An 11104-nucleotide genomic window follows, 5' to 3' on the forward strand; every position below is an offset into this window, starting at 1 on the left:
TTTGCTCTGAGAAGATGAATTGCCCCCAAATTGAAACATCCCAAATAAGGTAAAGGCATTCTCACTGTTTTGTGAAAATATTTAAAATTTTGCTGAGAGTGCAAACAAGATGATATTTCATTGTTCAGACTCCACAGGTGAATGACAAAATATCACCCAACCACAGAAGCAATAAGCTTGGCGGTTTGAAACTCTGGATATAAAAAAGATGTTGTACTCTGAGCCTGATCAAACAGAGATATTTTAATTCTGGGTTATATTACCTGTTCAAGTAAGAACACAGAGAAACATCACAGATTTCTGTCCAGCTGTGATTTAGGATGTTTGTTTATTCATGAATGCTACTCCAGATTATGTTTTTCTGTAAGTAAATGAACATGTTTTCATGGTGTGACTGATTTTTGTGTGCAATACCTGCCTCATCAGCCTACTCTTTTTTTTTTTTTTTTTAAACAAAGACCATTACAGTTAATCACTGTAAAAGAGAGAAAAGAACAATTTCCAGCATCTGAGCTTCAGAAACGCATCTATACCAATGAGATCTATCAGTACTTTGGCACAGCAATAAAATACAGGCAATATACGAAAAACTGGAGGAGATGGCTGGTAGGGAGGACATTAAGAAGGGTTAGACTCCTGTGCACAACGGTAAAAGCAGTGATTCCGTTTAGCAGCTGTGGTGCACCTCCATAGAGGGAGCTTGCCCTCTGGGTAACCCCTCCCTGCACCACCTTGTTTTCTACAATTATGGCAAGGCACTAAACTGGTGAACTCTTTCCCAGTGCTATTTGTAGCAAGTTCCTACCTTCTAAATCAGTAGGAACAGAGAAGCAAAGTTTTCAGCTCTGTTCAGTCTCTCACTGATCGGGACAGGGCACACAAAGGATGTGCGCTCTCTAACAGGTTTCCAAGTAAGTCAGACTTTCCACTGGAGACCTTGTGGCCACACATTTCCCAGAGCCAGCCAACATCAGCAGGAGCTGCAATTTCGGTCTTATACAGTATTGGTGGCCACAGGTCTGCTGTTCCCTGTTGTGAGTAACTGGCAGGTTTCACACTGTTTCCCTTTCAGCTGAACACACCCAAATACTTCCAAAGATCCCCCACCCCTAGGAAGATGTGTAATCTCTGTGTGCCAGCAACACTGGAGGAATATGTAGCAGCCAAAAATGTCTGTCACTGTGTGCCAGATTGCAGGAACTGCGCAACAGTCTCTGGGAACACAGTTGAGAGAGCAGGTTCAAGAAAAGCGAGATACAGCTCTGTGCCTCCTTGTGTTCACTTGCGTTAACAACACCACAAATGCTGCTCTAGGGCTCTGGTTTAGATGCCTGAAATAAATTCCCTGGATGTTCTGAAGAGAAGGGAAGGCAAGTTCTAGGCCTAGCCTGTGGCTCGATGTTTGGCAGCAGGTGTCCTTTTACATTCACTTAAGCAATGGAAGTAATGTGAATGTATTTATGTTTTCAGTTTTACCTCTGCTATTACACATCACCTTAGAGGCCATATAGTAGCCAGATAATACGGGTCCAATACTGAACCACCCTCACTCCAAATGAATAACAGAAATGGTATAAAAGAAAGGAAAGGTGACACTGAAATTACTGAAGGGAGCAAAAGCCAAACATGCCTTAATGTGCTTGTGGTCTGGTTTGGTTTTCTCTCTTGCAATATCCCACTCTTCTGTTAAAGTACACACAGCCTTGTTCTGCAAACTGTGTCTCACTTAATTTGTGGGCACCACAGCTACTGCAAACCCACCATTTGGCACTCACAACTGCAAGATGGAAGTTTTGATGCACAGGAATAAATAACTGCATAGCCACAGGAGGGATAAAACTAAAGTAGCCAGTAGGACTGTCTTCTCACTGATTTCTGAGCCAGTTGAAGGGCCAAAGATGCTGGTGGACCTAACTTCTGTGAGCTGTGAAGTCAGCAGTGACATCAGTTATCACCAAACAAGGAATGAAGTAGAAGCTGTGGGTACTGCAAACATGGGGGTTGGTGTCAAGATCTGCCCATTAGCACACACTGATTCAGAGGTCAAGACGCTGTTATGCTGTAAAAGCACAGGAATACAGTAACATCCTCAGCTTCCACCGGGAACCAGCCTGCCAACATGCAAATATCTATGTCTTGACATAAGGCTTAAAAAAAGAGTTATTGGCATTATGTCACAGCAGAGACGCACTTTTGCTGGCCCTCTGCAAATAAATCCATTCTTAATAGATCTTTATGAAAATGGATTTTCATTGCTCCAGATTCACAGTGCCACACTACAGCTATGGTTTTGTTTGCCATCTCCTTCCTCTCCCCATGCCAGAGAAGCCAGGGAAGAGTTAGAACTCTGCTAACAAGGGGCCATTCAAGAAAGGTCTTTGCCTAGCAAATTTTCCCAGCTCATGGCTCGTGACTACCAGCAGGAATTTTGCCATGGTGGTGGTTTGCTATGTGAGCAGAAAGGCTCACTGGTAGGAATGATAGAACAACTGGCTGGTGTGTGCATGTCATCTCTGGGCGGAGCACCCAAAGAGGCTGGAAATTGGCAGGAGAAACAGGCAATCGAGGCGAAACAATGGCATTAAGTAGGTAACAGGTAAACCTTACTATCTAATCTGATCAAATATGTCAAACCAAAAGTAAAGGTCCTACTTTAAACAAAGGAGCCTTCCTGGTTTTGATCAGCAAGTCATGCAGACAACCATTAGCACTATACTTGCTAGATGCTTCAGGCCCCACTGAAAACCCTATGTGCCTAAACCAAACATTTGCATCCCATGTAATGGCACAAAAATGCAAATCGCCTCCACAAAAGGCAGGAAGCTTCATCAAATGTGGTCTGTAGTGTTAGCCTTTTTCATGCACCCACTATTAAGGGCAGTCAAGGAGGTCTTCAGAGGAAATAGGAGCTCAGAACAAGTGGGACCCAAGAACTCAGAGGAGGACAACAGAAAAGAAAGCCTGAGGACAAAGGTAGGGTGGAGGTAGAAGGAAAACAAAGATGGGAAAAGGCAAACACAGCACATGGGAGAATGAACTGGGAATGTGAAAAACTGAGAAGTTAAATGGAATAAAAATACTGTTTTGGTAAATGTCATTTGTCCCTTGTAATCCTTCTTTTCCACTTAACCTGGGGGAAACTCTGGTTTGCCATAGAGCTCATAAAACTGCAATAGGCGGCCCTTTCTGGTTTTATTTTGTTTAGTGAAAGCCTGACAACCATATTAACTTTCTTTTGGGCAGAATATGTTCGTCCTAGTCTCTTAAGTGTTCATTTACAACAGAACAAAGTTCTAGCCTGAACACTTCTTTAGAGTCTTTTATGGAGGCAAGAGTGGAAGACAGTTAACTATGTTTGATTGACAAGTCATTTGTGTTGTTCTATGGGCAGGCCTTGAAACTCACCAAGTTTGATAAACCTTTGGGTACACATTAATGAACAAGCTCTGCCAGGGGTCAGAAGGCAAATTGCTTCTTGTGTCAGGTGGACCTTCTGGAAAACATGTAAGAGATCTTGTCACAAACACAAACCTCAGTACGCAGTTCTTAAAGCACAGCTGGGAAGGAAAGAGTCAGAGATCAGCTGGGAAATGTGCACCAATTTCACAGAGCTTGGGTCACACACAGTTATTGACCAGCTGAGGTTGGAAGGGACCTCTGGAGACCACCAAGTCCAACTGCCCTTTCACAAAGCACAGTCAACTTGCTCAGGGCTGTGTTCAGTTGTTTGCTGAGTATCTCTATGGACAGAGATGTCACAGCCTGCCTGAGTGCTTCTTCCAGGGATTGGTCATCTTCACAACACAAAGTATTCTACTTATGTTTAAATGAAATTTCCTGTATTTCAACTTGTGTCCATTGCCCTTCATCCTGTCACTGGGTACCACTGAGAAGATCCTGGCTCCATCTGCTTTACTGTGCTCCATCAGATACTTCTACACGCCTGCCCCTGAGCCTCCACTCCTCCAGGCTAAACAGTCCCAGTTTTCTCAGCCACTTCTTGTATGAAAGATGCTCTAAACCCCTAATCATCTTCATAGCCCTTTACTGGACCTGCTTTGGTATGTCTCTCTCTGCCTTGCTCTGCTGAGCCTAGAACTGGATCCAGCACTCCAGCTGTGTCTCACCACTGAGCAGAGGGGAAGGATCACCTCCCTCAACCTGCCTATTGCAACCCAGGGTGCCATTTACCTTCTTTGCTACAAAGACATGTTGCTGCCTCATGGTCAACTTCTTGTGACACCCTGGGATACCCAAGGCCTTTCTTGCAAAGCTGCTCTGCAATGATCAGTCCCAAGCACCTCTGCAGTGCTAGCCCCAGCCAGGGAGAGTTGCACCCTCTCTCAGGAGCTGGGACTGTATTCCGTACAGTGCTGGGGCAGCTGCTCCACGTGGTGCTGGGTGCCCTGTAGCACATCACCACGGTCACCCAGCATGTGCACTGTGTCCTCAGCAGAGTTTCTGGGGAAGCCAGTTGCCTTCTTTTGACACCTGTATTGGGCTCACGTGGCAAGGCTGTGGTGATGGAAGGGTTGCGGGGATGGCACCTGTGAGATGACACGAGGAGCTGCCCTCATGCTGGGCAGAGCCAGCTCCAGCTGGCTCCAAGGCTGACCCACTGTTGGCTGATGGTGGCAGTGCCTCTGGGATGATATATTTCAGAAGGGAAAAAAGAAAACTGCACAAGAGCAACTGCAGCTAGAGAAGGCAATGGGAATATGTGAGAGAAACAGCTCTGCAAACACCAAGGTCAGCGAAGGAGGAGAGGGGATGCTCCAGGCACCAGAGTAGAGATTTCGCTGCAGCACACGGTGAGGCAGGCTGTGCCCCTACAGCCCGCGGGGGTCCAGATTGGAGCAGATCCACCTGCAGCCCATGGAGGACCGCACGCAGGAGCAGGGAGATGCCTGAAGGAGGCTGTAACCCTGTGGGAAGCCCGCACTTGGAGCAGGCTCCTGGTAGGACCATGGAGAGAGAAGCGGTCGTGGGGCAGGTTTGCGGCAGGCCTGGTGACCCCGCGGGGGACCCACGCTGCAGCAGCTCGTGAAGAACTGCAGCCCATGGGAAGGACTCATGCTGGAGCAGGGGAAGAGTGTGAGGAGGAAGGAGTAACGGAGAAGCGCCTTTATGGACTGACCGCCACCCGCCGGGAGCCCGGCGCGATGTTGAACCCTGGAAGAAGAGGAGGAGATGGTTTTATTTTGCCCGGTTGCAGGCTCTATCCCCCTCGGTAACCGGTGATGGCAGTTTTGCTCCCGAGGAACTGCAGCACTGGGACTCTCGGCGGCCCCCGCACCCAGCACCGCTACTGCCTGCAGCCCCTTCCAGGCCTCTCCCCGCCTGCCCGTCACGGCCGGCGGGCGGGATCTCCGGGGGAGGCGGTGCCGAGGCCGCGGGGAGGGCGGCCCAAGGTCGGAGGGCGGGGCGGCGGGGCCAGGCCAGGCGCTGCCCGCTGCCCGCCGATGGAGTACGACTGGCTGGGCTTCGGCTATGCGGCGCTGGTGGCGGCGGGCGGCGTCGTTGGATACGCCAAGGCAGGTAGGTGCCAGCGCCGGCGGGGCGGGGGGGGGGGGGGGTGTCCCGGTCCGGCCCGCAGGCAGCCTCCGCTCCGTCCGGCCCCGGTCCGGCGGGTGTTGGAGCGCTGCTGGTGGAAGGAAGGGCTGTGTCATCGCTGGGCGGACCTCAGCGCCTTGCGTGCCGTCCGGAGAGCCGTCGGGGTGTCGGCTCTGCCCTTGAGGGCCCCGCGGGAGGCTGCGGCACTGTGTGCCGGCCGAGAGCCGGGGCTGACCCCGTTAGGCCGGGCTGAGGCCTTGTTGCATAGACACGGTGCTCGGCCGGGGCCTGCCAAGATCAGCTGTGTGTATGTTCTTCTACTAACTGCTTTATCTTTCATTTTATTCAAGGCAGCGTCCCTTCGCTAGCTGCTGGTCTTCTCTTCGGTGGCTTAGCAGGGCTAGGAGCTTACCAGCAGTCCAAAGATCCAAAGAGTGTGTGGCTTTCCCTTGGTAAGTGCTCGGCACCTGAGTGCTAAGCATGGTTGGTAGCCTGCTTTCTACCACATTTCAGCTGATCCGTGCCCTTTTATTTATACAAATGCTTTAAGTGCTGGCAGGGCCTCCTGCCCACAGCCAGGAGATATTTGTATAAGAGCGTGGTACCGGGTTCTAAAACCTAGGTTGTCCTTGAAGCCAGAGTTGGTGAGAAATACCTGTCTCCTCTGCCAGATCAGGTACTGTTTAAACTAATGTAGGCACAGGAAACATGTGGAAAATGGTTGTGAAACAGTATTTTCCTGTGGTCATGGAATCAGTGTTTTTTCAGTAGTGACAACACTGTGACAAGCGGTTTGCACAAGTATCTCAGAAGAGTGGAGCATGTTTAAGCATCATATGCTGTGGAAGAAACAGTCTGGAGTATATACAAGAAAGGAGGCAAGGATCTATTCTGCTAGAAGTGGTGGGTTGGCTTGCAGTTAATCCTTCAGGTAAAGGATAAAATGACAGTGGAAAGTATTATGAAGTACTGGAAGAGGTCAGGTGGACCTTGGGGACTTCCATCACCACAGGACTTTAATACCTGGTTAAACCAGTATCTGTCAGGGATTGGTCTTCCCCTTGGGCACCAGGTTAGCTTAGGTGACCTCTTGAGGTTCCTTCTAGTTCTGTAACTATGTCATATTATTACTAGTGTTATGATACTCTAGCATCACAGTGATTTAAGACTATAGGACTTGATCATGTAACGTGCTGAGAGGCCTTATGAAACAACCCCTGGTAGATACTGCAGAGCCCAGACTGTCTTGTCAGTAAGGGGTGAAATGTAAAACACAGCTTAATGTGAGTCAGAATTTCCATTTGTGAACTGTCTCTCCCTCTCTGGCATGCTGTGGGAATGGCTGTGCATCTCCAGCACAAGTGTCAGCAGTGTCACGACAGAAAGTTGAGCAGCTTCTGTGTATCCTGATGTAGTGCATGTAGTGCTTTCAAGCAGACCTCTTGAAAGTGGTGTTATGTCCCATTCTAGCGCAACTCTTTATTCATCCATTCCACCTCAGCCCTGCTGTGATGTGCAGTTGTGTCTTCCACTGAGCTTTAGGTAGAAATACAGAAAAAGAACCTTGCCAGGATGTCTTTAGAGCGTCTTTTGCCCTCTCTGGTGCAAACAAACCTGAAGCTTTGGAAAAGGTATATGACACCTCTACCTGCCTTTCTTCCTCAGAGAAACAAGGGCCCTGTAACTTTATGTGAATATTGATGGTGTTTTTTTTTTCCAGATTTGGAGATTAAATAATTTGGAGTAACATTTAAAATATTAGTCGCTCTTTCAGTTTGATCCCTGGATGGCTTTTTGTTTGCTGATTTCTAGTTGTAGTATTTAGTGCTATGTTCCAGACCAGAATGTCACAGAGAAATGGGAACCGTAGTAATGTTTGCCTCCCACATAGTGATCTTAGTCACCATCCCAGTTTTCTGGCAGTTCTGAGCCTCTCTGCATTCAAGGAAATAACGGTTCTTCTGCAAATAAGGAGAAAGTGGGGAGAGAGTGATCTGCCCAGAGGATCGGAGGGTAGACAGTAGCTTCAGCCCTGATGGGGTCTGCAGGCTTCTGCTGAGCAGTGGAGCTTACTAACGCTGCTGAGAAGCTTGCAACAGCTCTGCTGTTCTACACAAATAAGTAAAATGTTTGCATATGCTTCCCTAGGGAGAGGAGGGAGAGAGGGAGGCATTCCTGTCTGTGGACATAAGCCTGTTGGGCTGGTGCTGCTGAATGTCCAAGTGTTGCAGCACTGCACTTGTATTTCTGTTCTGACTGGGCTTCTTTTCAACAGTGGCATCTGGGACCTTGTCTGCTGTTATGGGAATGAGATTTTACAACTCCAGAAAACCAATGCCTGGGATAGTTGCTGGTGCCAGGTAGTCACCTCTTTTTTGTTCTTGCCTGTATCTTTGAATAAGCATTTTATTTGACTCATTTGTGGATTATATTGTTTTAAAAATTCTTGTGGTGAAAATGAAATCTTCTGTTGAAGTTCTGCTAAATGAAATCATGTAAATGTTTTCTTCCTTGTTGTTTCTTATGGGATTTTTACCTCCACCACCTTTACTTTTTCTATTTACTTAACTATTCTATTCAACAGTTTACTGATGGTTGGACGGCTTGGACTGCAGCTCATGGAAAAGCCTCTTAAGCCATAAGTCTACATCAAGTCACTTGAAGATATGTGATTGAGAAGCCTGAAAATGCAACTGCCTAAACGTGCTACACAAAAGTGGGAAAGGCACTGCTACCTGTGCACTGTACTTTTTATATCCTACCATGTGGGTTGTCTTTTTAAAGAGCAAGCATTCAGAACCCTTGTTATGTTTTCCAAACTAGTATTTGTCTTCTTTGCTTCTTTGAAGCAAGAAAATATGATTATAGCATTAGGTTAGCCTGTGGTCCTGCAGCTTACTGTAGGCAAAGATCTTTTGGCACTTGCACGAAGACGGTTGCAGGATTGAAGCTTTAATGTACTTATCTGGACTTACAATTCTAAGATCATCTATACCCCTAAACCAGTGGGGGAAGAGGTGCCAGTTTATCACTAGTAACTAACATAACAAATGTGCTTATTGTGTTACTTCTCCCTTTCTGTTCATCCAGCCATGATGTTTGCCAGCCAGGGACTTTGTTCTTCCAGCACTGTGTGTTAGAACCAGGTCCCACAAAACACAGTCATGGAGCAAGCTGTCAGTGCAGTGAATGCAAACCTGTTATTTGCAATTACTTGTAAACAAAAGTGCCCAGCTAAATGTAATTTGTTTCATTTTTACAATTACTATTCATAAACCAGGAAATACGCTTTATTAGATAATGCTGAACTGCTAGCACAGCTCTGGCATTTAATGAGCATTTGAATGTTATTCTAAATAAACCAACAAATTATTATTACAAGCTTTTGCATTCTACACAATTATTTATTTTATCTGCATTGGTACACTTCAGTACCTTTTCTGCAGGGTGTCTGGATTTGCAAACATGAATTATATAAATAATCTTTACTCCATTCCCTGAATTTAGTGACTTGTAAATACAAAAATCCCATGAACTGGGGGGCAGATGTAGAGAACAAAAGCATGCAGACCACATACTCAGACAAGTGTTCTGTTAAAGTTGTTTTGGTTCCTATTTTGTTTTCTTTCTGGGAGGAATCCTGTAGTTTAGATTTGAAAACTGCTCTGTGAAAGTTTATTTAAAGACTGAAGTTGATCAATCTTTGCCTTCAGTCAATTCCACTGATGCCTGAAATCATTCTAAATATAAACCTGCCATACAGAAATAAGCCTGGATGCTGCATGTACATGGTAATGTATCCCTTTTCTGGTTTCATTTAGCTTATGTCCCTTTCTGCGCAGGTTCTGAGCTTCGCTTTCTTCAGTCATTCTTCGTTGGTGCTGGTACTGAGAGAAATGGAAGCAGTGGAGTTGGTGCATTAGATTGGTGAGCCTCTGGAGTTGCTCAGAGTTCTCTAGATATCAGGCCAGTACCTTAGCAGGAGGGTAGCATCTTGTGGGTTTCCTTCCCTGACACAGCAAAACAGGCTGGGCAGTGATCTGGTGCTACCAGGGCAGGAGACAGAGTTAGGCTTGTGGTGATAGCCAGGCTCTCCAAGCCACACAGTGGTTTGCCAGACAAGTGGCAGTGGTGAGGCAGGGCTGAGGTCAAGCCGTGGGTCTCAGCAGCCTTGGTCCCAGGCCACACAGCCTGGGTAAGAGCTGGCTTGAGCACAGGCAGTGAGATTTCTTGAGGGGAAACTACTTGCACACCTTTCTAGGGTATTCATCATCCTGCAGAGTTGAGTTCAGCTTTTCGTGCTCACTTTCACCTCTTTCCTCTCTGCACAGAAACAAAGGGTGTGCAGGACAGCAGATGATTTTGTTTGTAAATCATCCTTTTAAGTGCTTAATTCCAGGATGGACCCAGCATTGGTGGGCAGATATCTGAAAACCTTTGTTCTAGCTCAGAAAGCTTCGTAAGCCAGACATTAAAATTTAAGCCACTTCTCTTTAAACTACTGTATGGGTTATTTGCCTCTTCATATTGCTTTTGAAGTAGTTCTTTTCTGTGGAAGTAAGGTGCAAACATAAATACATCTGCAGTAAATTGAGAACAGCCACGATTCAGCAGTTTTCTAATTCTGTAATGCTGGTCTCTTATCAGGTAACTTCACATTTGGGCTGCAACTGTCCTTCAGTGGAATAAAGACAACAGAAAGCAGGGAATTAGACTGATAAGCTTTTAAACTCTTAGACCAAACTCTTAAGACTTGCTGCTGTTTCATGAGTTTTGGAAATGAGCAGCTTGAATTCAGAACAGCTGGTAGAACTTTTGTTGCTGCTTTCCATGTTCAGGAGAAACAGCAGTAAACCAGGGAGGAGAGAAAAGCTTTACATATTTTTTACCCCCTTGGAACTTCATCAGGATATATATTAAATGTCTTAAGCATTTGATGGTATTTCTGCACTAACAGTTCAACATGTATCAATGAATCGGAGTTAAAACGACTATATAAAGCATATCTACTCTTACCGCTGATTGTTCTTGCTGTTTGTGAGAAGAATTTCTGAACGCTTGTTATGCTTTGATTACAGACAAGTAAAGGCTGTTACAGTTTATGTCAAAGCTGTTCCATATGGTAAGGACAGCATGTTTCTTCTAGCTATGTTTAGTGCCATAAATAGTAGCTGTTTGGTTTATTGCTCTACGTGATTTATGGACGTGTGACCTATGGACATGTTATTAGTCAATTCCTTGACCAGACTGTGCTTTCAACTAAATCACAGCATCTTGTACTAGAGATAAGTGATTCATTTCTCGTGTTTGTTGTTTTTTTTAATTACAAAACCAGTGCATTTATGCCTGTTAATTGAAAGTCTGAGGCTGTCCTTCATTGTCACAGCCAGTTACAGCTATACTTTATAGATAACTTAAGATGCATTTAAATAGCATAAGGAAATGACAGTTATGCCTAGACCAATGGCAATTGAATTGAACTGTCTGGTGCATTACTAAGCAGATATCCTTATCTAGGTCTTCCAGTACTGAAAGGGGCATTTTCTTTAGG

General features: G+C 45.9%; 1 protein-coding gene across 1 annotated transcript; it reads left to right on the forward strand.

Moving 5' to 3' along the window:
- The first annotated feature begins 5225 nt into the window (after positions 1–5225).
- LOC134163224 (transmembrane protein 14C-like) lies at positions 5226–8934 on the forward strand. Its single transcript, XM_062617881.1, has 4 exons — positions 5226–5538; positions 5904–6005; positions 7829–7913; positions 8138–8934. The coding sequence occupies exons 1-4, from the start codon at positions 5241–5243 to the stop codon at positions 8193–8195; spliced, it is 543 nt and encodes a 180-aa protein (XP_062473865.1). The 5' UTR covers positions 5226–5240; the 3' UTR covers positions 8196–8934.
- Positions 8935–11104: the final 2170 nt, after the last annotated feature.

This window comes from Pezoporus occidentalis, unplaced genomic scaffold, assembly GCF_034315485.1.
Source record: "Pezoporus occidentalis ecotype Australia unplaced genomic scaffold, CSIRO_AGI_Poc_V1 ctg2, whole genome shotgun sequence".
Classification (NCBI taxonomy): Eukaryota; Metazoa; Chordata; class Aves; order Psittaciformes; family Psittacidae; genus Pezoporus; species Pezoporus occidentalis.

What these genes read in the sequence shown, in the direction of transcription:
- LOC134163224 (XM_062617881.1), top strand. Translation starts at nt 5,241, where the DNA reads ATGGCAGTTTTGCTCCCGAGGAACTGCAGCACTGGGACTCTCGGCGGC. An exon ending in GAGTGTGTGGCTTTCCCTTG is followed by an intron (nt 6,006 to 7,828) that starts GTAAGTGCTCGG and finishes TCTTTTCAACAG; the next exon opens with TGGCATCTGGGACCTTGTCT. An exon ending in GGGATAGTTGCTGGTGCCAG is followed by an intron (nt 7,914 to 8,137) that starts GTAGTCACCTCT and finishes TCTATTCAACAG; the next exon opens with TTTACTGATGGTTGGACGGC.